The 11,965-nt window shown below is 41.4% G+C and overlaps 1 protein-coding gene across 1 annotated transcript in view; it reads right to left on the bottom strand.

Annotated features, from left to right (window-relative positions):
* The window catches only part of PLD5 (phospholipase D family member 5), a 483,143-nt gene that overhangs the window by 33,001 nt on the left and 438,177 nt on the right, over positions 1 to 11,965 (bottom strand). Inside the window, 1 exon segment of the mRNA XM_007462627.1 lies at positions 276 to 473. Within this exon segment, the coding sequence (XP_007462689.1) occupies positions 276 to 473 (198 nt within the window).

The raw sequence follows: 11,965 nt of genomic DNA on the forward strand, positions 1-11,965 counted from the left end.
ATAATCCTGGGTCTACCTTAAGGGGTGACTGGGGGGATCAAATCAGATAATGCAAAGTATCTGAAACTAGGAATGATTATTCACATGTATTGTTATTGTAACTAGGGACAGCATATGATTGAGTATAAGAATGGATATATTTTAACTCTTCAAGGGATGTGTCAAACTGATCTGTCAAATTCATTTTTGCCCAACACAAGATCACACGTGAACATTGCAACTTAATAAAGGGCCTTTGGAGGAAGGAGGGAGGAGGAGAAGAGGGCGAAACTCACCGACACAAATGCTTGAGATTTGGTTTCGTTCAACTGAAGCTGCAATTTCTTTTCATTGTCATAGACCCCATAGAGCCTCTTGGACCAGGTCTGAGGTACTCTGCTCTTGAATTTTAATGAACTATATAAAGCGAATATCCTTTGTAAATCTAGGACCAGACAGCTGCAGTTGTAGAATATGACACCAAGTTCTTTCATCTGTGAAAGTAAAACGAAAGCATCAATGCCGTGTACACGTGATGGTGTTACTCTCAGAGAAAAAAATGTAGTATTCTCAGAGAAAAGACTGCAATAATAGCAATAGCGATATTTTTTTCTTGCAATTGTTATACTGTAACAACTATATATATATATATATATATATTTATATATATATATATATATCTGTATCTGTAAGTATGTAGATACAGTCACATTATGGTATATAATGTATCTGTAAGTATGTAGATAGAGTCACGTTATGGTATACAGAAATGATGCGTCATTAAAATGCTTAAATATTTAAGGAAAACTTTTGCTGGAGTTTTGCATTTGAGCTCTTATGGATAATTTTTCCATATTCACCTACACTTTTTATATCAGCTCTTCAGATTGTTTTCTTCAACATTAATTTTTTTGGTATGAATCCTTAAATTGTTCAGCAATATAAAGATTGACTTTTAGTTGCAACATAACAGAATGGTTTAGATCATGGATTCTGGAATCAGATTGCCTGAAATTAGGTTCCAACTCTACAAATTTCTACTGTGTGGCTTTTTTTTTTTTTAATAAATTTATTTTTGGCTGCACTGGGTCTTTGTTGCTGCGCACAGGCTTTCTCTAGTTGTGGCGAGCGGGGGCTACTCTTCGTTGTGGTGTGTGGGCTTCTCATTGTGGTGGCTTCTCTTGTTATGGAGCATGGGCTCTAGAGCACAGGCTCAGAAGTTGTGGTGCATAGGCTTAGCTGTTCTGCGGCATGTGGGATCTTCCCGGACTAGGGCTTGAACCCGTGTCCCCTGCCTCAGCAGGCGGATTCTCAACCACTGCACCATGAGGGAAGCCCTGTGTGACTTTTAAGATACTTAATCTCTGGGCATCATTTTCTTCTTCCATAAAAAGGAGACAATAGTATTTATTTCATACAATTGCTATGATGCATAACACGGTTAATATATTTTATGGGCTTAGAATAGTGCCTATCACATCGTAACCACTTAAAATATATTAGAAATTATTATTCTTATTAACATTGCACAAGCCTCAAGAGTAAGAGACCAATAGAATCTCGCAACAAAGATATCACAGAGATTATTTTGTCCACCTCCCTCGATGCACAGATGAGGAAAGTAAATCTTACACAGGTAAGCAAAAATATATCCCCCCGAGTGAGAGATCTAGTCAGGGGTAGATTCAGAATTTGTTGCAGGTTTTCTCACCCTTGATCAAATACACCCAGGAACGTAGCAGCACTGGCTTCAAGTCTATTATCACTTTGAAAAATTATAGATGATTTCTGGTTTAGTCAATGAAAGTGAAAAAGTGAAATTTTGGTCTTAACAGCATAAATACACATGCCTCATGATCTGAACACCCAGTGAGGGGTTTGTCAGGGACACCTTGGAAGGTGTTTAACTTCATTTCTTTCCTCCACCCCCCTACTCAATACTCTTCTCAGGATTATAGGAGAGGTCACCAAATGTGTAGGGGCCCATCTCTCCTTTCCTATTAGGACTCCCTAATACAGTGCATCATGGAGATGTTTTCACATTCATCTATACCTGGCTGGCATCATTTTAGCAGCTCCACAGCGACCACAGAATAGATGGACACAAGTTATTTAACCTGCTGATGGACTTGTCCTTATTTTTCCTCTAATACAAAATATAAAGCAACGAGCACCCTTGTACACACATCTCTGTGTGCCTGTACAAGGATTGCTTTAGTACAGATTTCTAGAATTGAATGGACACAAACATTAAGGACAATTAAGAAAGGTTAAGAAAGTGGGAGGAACTAGAGTGGGGAGGGCGTATCAGGTATGTGCAAAGGCACTGAGGTCAGTGGGATAGAATCAGAGTTGTGCAGCTGAAGCTGAGGGAGATAAGGGAGAATGTGTATGTGTATGTGAGTGGGTAAATACTTTAATTTGATGGTAGGGGGTAAAACTGGTGGGACAGGTGTGTCAGATTCCCAGAGGCCTTTGTGCTGGGATGGGCAGTTTGGCATTTATGCCAAAGGACATGGGGAGGGAGGTGATGAGGCAGAGGGGGTGTGGACAGGCTATGAACTGGAAAGGTCCCTTTGCCTGGCTGTGGAGAAAGGATGAGGGAGTTGGAGGCAGGGCCTTCAACACCCAGGCCTTAACAGTGGCAAGGGGAGAGACTTACACATACTTATGTGTTTTCTAATCTCAGGGATTTTCAAAAACTGTTTAGCATAACTGCTAATAATTGCTAATCCCATTCCAGGTTGAGATGGGGCCCACCTTGCTGTTTGCACAGTCTCTGCTGATAGAATCTCAGGAATAGTAGGCTCTGCATTTGACCTTCACACTTCTGTGACTTTTCCCAGATTGAGTCAATGCTGCCACATTATCTTCTTCAAGGAAGCCTTGATCATTTCAGGGTTTTCAACTTTGTATCAGTTTAGCTTTATAAATAGGCTCTTTGTCTGGTGGTAGCAGTGGGGTCAGCAGAGCTGAGACTCAGGTTCCCACATAAGTAAGCAGCTGCCCCTCCCAGACATGCTTCCTTGCCTGCCAGACACAGGCAAGGTTAGTGCATGTCCAGGGGGCTGGCCTGGCCTGGGGCCATCCTCAGGAAAAAAGGGACAAACAACAATGACCTGAGGCCAAAGATGTGGGTTGAACTCTAGGATCTTTCACCAACCAGATTATAGGGTCTTGGGCAAGTCATCCAATTCTGAGTCCTTTTTTTTCCTTTTCTGAACAATGAAGGGGTTGGGCTTATAAAGTCTACAGGGGTCTTCCAGCCTTGCCATCTATGGCTTTGGGACATCAATTTCCTGCCCACCATGCATTCCCTTCTCTCTGCCCAACCTGCCTCTCAATACTGACCAGAGACTTCTGTTTGTGTGTCAAGATCAGCTCCTTCTGGCTCCTGCCTGAATGTGGCTGGCGACCCTCCCAGGTTTTAAAGTCAGATGAGGCAGATTTGCATCTTGGTTCTGCAGCTTACTGGTTGACTAGCCTTGGGTAAATTACTTAACCCTTAAATTCTAGTTTATTGTTCGATGAGGATAATATCTATCTACAAGTTTTGCTGTTAGAATTTAATAATAATCCTAATTTTAATAGCTAGTATTGACTGAGGGTTCACTTGTTGTGTGTACTGTGTTGCATATTGTCCCCTCGTCCCATTCATTTCTACACAGAACCTGTGAATGTGACCTTATTAGGAAATATGGTTTTTGCAGATGCAATCAAGATGAAATCATACTGAATTATGGTAGGCCCTAAATCTAATATGACTGGCATCCTTATAAGAAAAGGAAAATTTGGACACTGTGCCACATACACACAGGGGAGATGAACATATGAACATAGGCACTGGAATGATGCATCAGCAAACCAATGTGCCAAGGATTGCTGGCCACTACCAGAGGTTAGGAGGACAGGAAATAGTCTCCATTAGCACCTTCAGAGACCTGTGAGAGAAAAGATCCTGCTCTTTTAAGCCACCAAGTTTGTGGTTTAGAAGCCCTAGGAAACTGGTGCAGTGTGCCTTTCATCTTGATAGTAGATATAATGGTACTTATTCCTTCCACTTTATATAGAAGGAAACTGAGGTTTGGATGGTTATTTGCTAAATTATAAATGATACAGCTAAGATTTGAGTTTTGGTCTAACTTCAAAGCCTGTGTGCTTGGTCCCTTATGCTATACTGACCTTAGCACATGGCTAGTAAGCAACCCATGGGTCTACTGCTGTTAATTCTATGAAGCCTTTTCTGGCCATGTTTCCTGCTTTGTCTAGTACCGTATTTGCACATATTTCTGATGTGGCACATTTTTACGCGGTATTATAGTTTTAAAAAATTTGTGTGTCTGTTTCCCCTAAGTGACTCTACAGTCTCTGAAGGCATCAAATTCATATTTCTATTTCCAGTGCTGGGCTATAGTGCTTGCTTGGAAAATGTTTAACAAATGAATACCTGGCCTTCAAGATGAATTTATGGTGGTCAGAGATGAAAACAAGCTTCCTTCTCAACCCAGAAGCCCTGGTTCTGGATCAGCCTGAGAGCCTCTGATCCTGAGCACCCAAATCTAACAAGAGCCTCTCTTCTGGTGCCAAGGGCCCTGGAGCAGCAAACCTGGACATGGACACGTAAAACCTGTGGCCGTGCTGGCCGCAGAGATCCGCCTGGAATACTTTCACAAGCACGGTGCTCAATGATGGCATCAATGACAGTTCTTATATTGGTCAATGAGCCAACTGTCCTCTAACCATGTTTCCTGCACCTACCAACAATGGGGTACAGAACCTGACACAGTCTTTTGAGTGGAAACTGCCTTATACACAGCTCTATCCAAGCCCAGTAGAGCAAGAGGCAGAATGCCATGAAAGTACAAATCCAGGGAATCATTTGATTTTTGTGACCAAAAGTTGAACTTGGTGGCCATGATTGGCTTTCAGTATGTTTGGATCTCTTTGGTATCCTTTGTTTTTCCACATCAGACCTTTAGAGATTTCAGGTTACTTGCAACACACGGCAAACAAGTATGTTTGGAGTCTTCTGTTCAAAGGCTGGACAAGAATATGGTGCTCTCCTGTGTACCTCTTTCCTTGGGAACAGCTGTCCCCTAGTCTCCACATGGGGGTTACATCATCTCTGCTGTCATTGGGGAACAAAGCCACTGCCCCCTGTCATTCTCTACTGACTCTTTCCTAATACACAGAATAATATTAAGTGACGTACTCACTACACTAGTGCAAGCTCCCCATACCTAGGAAGAAAGCAACCACTCTCCAATATGGTATGGCGTGAATAATCTGGGTAAGTGTTAATGTGAAATTTGAAATCTAGAAGGGTGCCAGGGTAGCAGCTCTGAAAGCTTTCCCCTGCAGAGGAACAGGGGAGAGAGAGAGAGAGACCTCTCCATGTGACCTAACAAGACGCAGGAAGTCATCTCCCAGAACAGGCTCTGAAGACAGACTAACTCCACCAAGGGCAAGGTACTTAACCTCTTCGCTTCCTTTATCTGTAAATGGGTATACATCATAGAATTGCTACAAAGAATAGATGAAAACATGTATGTAAAACATTTAGCTCAGTGCCTGGCTCAAACAGTGTTAGCTTCAGCTATATCAAGGTCCACCTTTCTTCTCTGCCTGCTGAGGATGCTTCTACTACATCCTTTGTTTGAATCAGGAACAGATACGGCAGAATTCTTTATCCATGAACAATTTTACTTTAACTACCAACAGATTCCACACACTCAGTCAAGTGTGAGGGCATAAAATTCATTCCTCAGAGACTGTTTGTGGCTAGGTTGAGTTGGTGCCGGAATGGTCACATGCCGGGTTCTGAGGCTGCAGCAGGGAATAAGTCAGACCTGGTTCCTGCCCTTGGGGGCTCAGAGCATGGAGCATAGCAGGGGATACAGACAGAAACCATAAAGTTACATGTTAAGGTTTGTTATGTTAACAGTACACGTTTTAAGGTAGATGTTCTAATTCCCATTTTAGAGTTAAGAGCACTGAGGCCATGGTCACTAATCTTGCCCAAGGTAACTGCAAATATGTAGCAGAGCTTATCTCTGAACTGTCTGTTTTGTCTCCTTAGTCTGTTTTTTTCACTGCTTCACCTGCCTTAGGCTGTCTGTACCCCTATGTCCTTGAGGGAAGTTTCCTCAGCACTTTCTACCATACAAAAATAATACTTTATTTAAAAAGGGGTTCACTGTATTAACCTCAAGACACTTCTATCAAACTGAGTGGCTGGAGCTAAAAGGCAGGAGATCACCAACTAAGGGTGTTTCTAACCATACACATGAATACTTGAACAAGATCTGATTTCTGACAAAGGCACAGAAGGAGGATGGCAAGAGACTGTCATTGAAATAGATTGTGTTTAGGTCACATTAGACTTGGATTCTTACTGAAGTCAGTGTTGCTCTCCAGACTCAATCCAATTCATTCCACAGAATATGCCAGGAAGCTTAGCTGGATTCTCCTGGGAAATCCAGGAAGGTGAAAACGGATGTTTCATAAAAGCCGAATGAGGGCAAATCGTTTGTAAGTGTTTGGGCTTAGGGACCAGATTGAGTTCTATTAACATTATGCCTCTTCAACTCATGAGCTGTATGACTTTGGCCTAGCTCTTCAACTTCTTAACACCACTGAGAATGATAAATAGCCCTTGACGCCCGGAAGCTGGCATGGGACTGTCAGCTTGGCCTTGATATTTCTAAGAACTCACCTGGCATTCAAGCTATGCCCTGGTTATCTCCTGTTAAACATGAACTCTTTCACAGAACACTGGCATCAGACCAGGCCACTCTGTTGACTGTCCAGGATGAAGTTGAGACAAAAAAAAAAAGACGTCTCTGTAATTGTGTGTGAACACAGACAAAACATGAGCATTGTCCAAGTCACAGAAATGACCAAAGACCCCCCCCATCCTGGCTAATATGGGTGACTGCTGCTTCTTTACCAATCAGTTTTAGCCTTGCTTCATCCCCCTCCCATACAGATGACTTATTATTATTTTTTAAAATTTTAATCACATTGCATTTAAAAAATTATTTATTTACTTTTGGCTGCATCACGTCTTAGTTGCGTCACACAGGCTCTTTCATTGTGGTGCACAGGCTTCTCTCTAGTTGTGGTGCGTGGGCTCAGTAGCCCTGCGGCATGTGGGATCTTAGTTCCCCTGATCAGGGATCTAAACCCGCGTCCCCTACATTGAAAAGCAGATTCTTAACCACTGGACCACCAGGGAAGTTCCCAGATAACTTATTAAAACACCCAATCACAAAGTTGCCCTGCTCCTGATAGCACCCAATCCTGAGCAAAGCCCTTGATTACTTATACTCTCCCCAACAGAACCTTGCACAAAGTCCGAACCCCATAAGTCCTTCCTAAAACCAGCTTCCTTACATCCTGCAGGTGGCCACAGTGTCACTCTTCCTCCTTGTTACGAGCAACTTGCTCATCTCGAGCATGCAGGCTGGCTTTTGGCTTGAGGGCAATGACACCTCCTTATCCCCAGAACATTCACATCACACGGTTGTGAGTGCAGTAAGCAGACAAGTTAGTGCAGGAAGCACAGTGACCAGCACTCAGTGTGTGTTGTCTGCTTCTCTTCTATCCTAAGTCACACTGTAGAGGGAGTACTAGGTAGTCAACACAGTTCCAGTTGAAACAGGAAGTGGCCCAGGCAGCAAAGCAGGAAGCATTTAGGGGGTATGAATGAATGAAGGCAATAATGGTTCTGTGTAAAGGCATACAGAAAGACTGCATTTGGGGAAGAGACTTCGCCCATTAAAACCTAAGGCCAAGTGGTGCTCCTGAAACATTTTCCATGTTTCTCTGTCTTCCAGTCGCTGAATCTGTTATGTACCTTGTGTTGGAATGCATACCATCACACATTTTAATCTGGAAATCTGATGAACCAATTCTTTAAAAGCTAATGGAAAACCTGGAAGCAATAAAATTAAAAGGTTTATTTTAATGACACCATAATTATGAATGATGTTTGTCCCTTTAGGTATGATCAGATAGAGGGAAACATATTTATAAACATTCTCAGCATTTATCATCCCCAGGGCTCCCGTTATGTACCATTTATCATCATCAGCATGCAAGTGGTCACTCTACTTAGATTTTCTCCAGCAACAAATATTCCCAATGACCGTATTCTAAACAAAGATTTAGTGTTCCTTTCCCCCTGTTGTGTAAGCTGCTTTTTGTGACCTTTTATCTGCAATCTCTGACATCATTCTGCTGTGACTACATTACAGCTTTAGAATTGAAAGGCAATGGAAGAAGCCAAGTTTTGCCCTCTAGAGATGTAAAGAGAATTTTACTTCCTCTCTGTATCATTCTCCCAATCTTAGAATGACTCAAAACCATTTCTAAATATACATATTTTGTTTAGGCGTATCAAGTAAAGATGGAAAAAAAAAAAGAAAGAAATTGGCTTTTGTTTTGAAGATTTTTCAACCAGAGCAAAAATTTTCTGAAGTGTTTGGGTTTGAGACAATCCAGCAGATACTATAACTTACTGCTTAGGGAGAAATAACAACAGAGGTAGTACTAGTTTACTATAGTGCTTACTGTGCACCAGACACTGTTCTAAATACTTTACAAGTCTGTGTTCATTTAAACCTCACAACAACCCATTGCACGGGTAAGGAAACTAAGGTATGGAGAGACTAAGGGACTTGTCCAAACACACAGCTAGTGAGCAGGGAAGCTGAAAGACTAGTTTAATATTTCATCTTCGGGAAGAATTACTTACAAAGAGGAACTAGAAGTTCCCCTGGGTGAGGGTTAAGTCCTACTGTTTATATGCATGTCCTCATTTTTTCTGCCCTAGAATTTCTATTTATATTAGCAGTCTCCATTTCAAAGCAAAATAAGAATTAGGGGAAATGTAATTATACCAAAATAACATTTTTCTTTATTTTCTCAAAATTAGTGGAAGGGAGTTATGAAAGGAAATGCAGTGAGAGAAGAAAAGGAACCCCTTCTACTCAGGACATGAGAGGCAGCATGAAGGGAGACAGGCTTGGTTTAGTGGGTTTTACTGGTGATGCAGAAGCCAAAGCAGGCACCTGATGGATGCTCTTGTCAGCAGAATAAGGGGAGGCATTAGCATTGTTCTTTGCTGTAACTCAGAATAATTAATTCAGATTAGCCTAATCACAGCTCAATCTATCATTTATGGATGTCTGGTTTGTTGTTTTCATGGTTTTATAGAAATGTGAACAAGTATTTTTTTAATTTTCTTGAGAAAGACGAACTTGCAACTGTAAGCAACTCCCATGCATCCAGTTAGCTGCTGATTTATATTCTGAGTTACTGCAGGAAACTTAATCACTAGGAGCTCTAACTTGATTTTGTTTCTGCCCTCAAGATGAAATTTTTGTTACTAGGGATGGAAAATAAAGAATTGAATCTCAGCAGCTCAAAGACAGCCTCCTGCCCAGAAATGTGCTCTCTGGCCCCTTCACTTCCACAGTGGGTGGTCTATACCACTTAACTTCCTGATGTCTTATTTTCTTTGTTACCAAGTGGGAATAAAAATGCTTGCCAGAAGGAACGTGACTAATTGAAAAAAGGAGAATGTAAGATCCTTAGAGAACAGCTAGTTCAACCTTATTTCAAAATTAAGAAAACTGAGCTCCCCGAAGGAGAAGTGACTTGCAAGATCACAGAATAATGTCCTGTGATTTCAGTCCTGGCTCTTTTGCCCAATAATGCTGTGTAGATACCTCACAGTGTTCCTTCATAGTGTGGATGAAGAATGTTGCCTGCCATCTAAGTAGACAAAGGATGTTACTTTCCACAGTATCACTCTTCACTTGTCATCTTTGACTTTTGGCTGTAAGGAACTCAAATCAATTTCTTGCCTGCAATCACCCCAGACTCTTCACCCAGAGGGGTTTCAGGATGGAGAAAAATAGATAAGGTACATATCAAAGGAATGATTTCAATGAGCCCAGACTCTTGCATCTTCCCATACATAGAAAGGTGCTAAATTCATTAACTTGAAATGTTTGTTTTTTCTTCAGTTAGCAGAAATCTTTTGATGTTCAGCTGCCTGGCTTGTTTTTGCAAAACTCCTATATATCCTTGCTCCTCCGTTACTTCTCAGAGCTATCTGAAAGCCTGTCTCCCAGGCTTAAATCTTCAGTATGTCCGTCTGACAAAACATATTTCTCAACTTCTAGGTTGTGCATTTTTTGTTAGTTGACAGTAGAATGAATGAGGGTGTTGCTTTTTCTTTTCCCCTCCTTCCCTCACTTCCTTCCCTCCCTCCCTTCCTTCCTTCCATCAGTGCTTCATCTTTTATAAGTACCATTATTCCTTTGGCATCTTTGACTTTTGGCTGTAAGAAATTCATACATCGATTTCTTGGCTAGTCAAAGGAAAATCAATAGATAAAACAGTGAGCTGAGAATGTTAATGGGAGGAATTTTATTTTATTTTATTTATTTATTTATTTTAACATCTTTATTGGAGTATAGTTGCTTTACAATGGTGTGTTAGTTTCTGCTTTATAACAAAGTGAATCAGTTATACATATACATATGTTCAATGGGAGGAATTTTAAAAGAATGGGGTTGAGAGTAGAAGGGGATGAAACAAATTGGAAACACATTTCAGTTATTTTTTGGACTACTTTAATTTTATCCTGCTTCTTTAGAAGAGTTGAAAATGATTCCAAAATGTTACTACAGCTTCTCCTATCATTCCTGTTTTCTCTCTTGTCTTCTAAATGAGCAGTGAGGAAGCTGAGATCATGCCACTTGCAGTTCATTGCATTTGATCCCCTTTTCGGACCCTCCAAGGATCTACTACTCTCTTTTGACAAAATGTTGGGCCAGACCTGAGTGACTGTATCTGCCTTTCAGGCTTGTACAATAAACACCTGGCCCATGTATGTACCAGGATATTAACATCAATGTGAATTGCACCCATTTGCCCCCTTCTTATTCATGCAAAGATGAAATACTTAAGGAAATTGGAGAGAAAAATCTTTTCTGAAAAAAAAAACCCACCAAATGTATAAATCTCATGCTACTCTTCTTTGCAGCCAAGTCATCTAATTGTGGGAAGAAGGGGCAAGTGGATAGAACTTAGTGGGTTTTCATTTGTATATTATAATTTAACAAACTCTTTTAGTATTCAGGGTCTGCTTTGAGACCTTGAAGTACAGAAAAGCTCTGAAATTTTTCAAAACAAAGGATCCCCCTCTTGTTCCAGAAAAATGCTTTGCCCTCTGTCTGGTCCCTTCCTCCTGATTCATTCCTTGGTAGCTTGGAGCAGAGGTTCCCAGGTTGCCCCATCAGTGATTCCTTCATGGGCAGCACTGTGACACTTTTCTGACACCACAGTGGTGGAACAACCAGGGCGGGAGGCTACCTAGCTTTTAAAATGAAATGTTACACCTATACTCCCAGCCCCGTTGGTTCTCATCTCCCTGTCTGTGTAGCTCTAGAATGGCGAATGGTGAAAAGAGACTGTTCTCCTCTGGTCTGGGCCACCACTGGGCTGGCTGTCAACCCTGAGTGCAATGGCCAGCCAGTCAGGGTGATTATCTGCTTTACAGGGTACAGCAAGGACTCAGGCTCGAATTCTAGTTCACACAACCTTCTCCAGTATGACTCTGGGCAAGTTCCTTAACCTCTTGTGTCAGTAGCAGACCAGTTCCTTAATCTCTCTGTCAAGAAGGGATGATAATAATGCTCATAGGGTTGTTGCAATGATTAAATAAACATTTAGAATCTGCTTAGGACAGTGTCCCCCACGAAGAATAACAAGTGTTTGCTATTATTATTATTATTATTATTATCCAATTATATGCACACTTCTGCCACACCTACACTCTTCAGAGAAGGTCCCAGGCCATGAAGTGACCTGCTGCACGTTACATATGAACATTATGGATGCACTTGCCCAGCTCTGCCGTGGTGTGTGGCTCAGGCAGATTTCCCTCGCTCTCTTCCTTACTGTCAGCAGG

Source organism: Lipotes vexillifer, unplaced genomic scaffold (genome assembly GCF_000442215.2).
Source record: "Lipotes vexillifer unplaced genomic scaffold, Lipotes_vexillifer_v1.1 scaffold104, whole genome shotgun sequence".
NCBI lineage: Eukaryota > Metazoa > Chordata > Mammalia > Artiodactyla > Lipotidae > Lipotes > Lipotes vexillifer.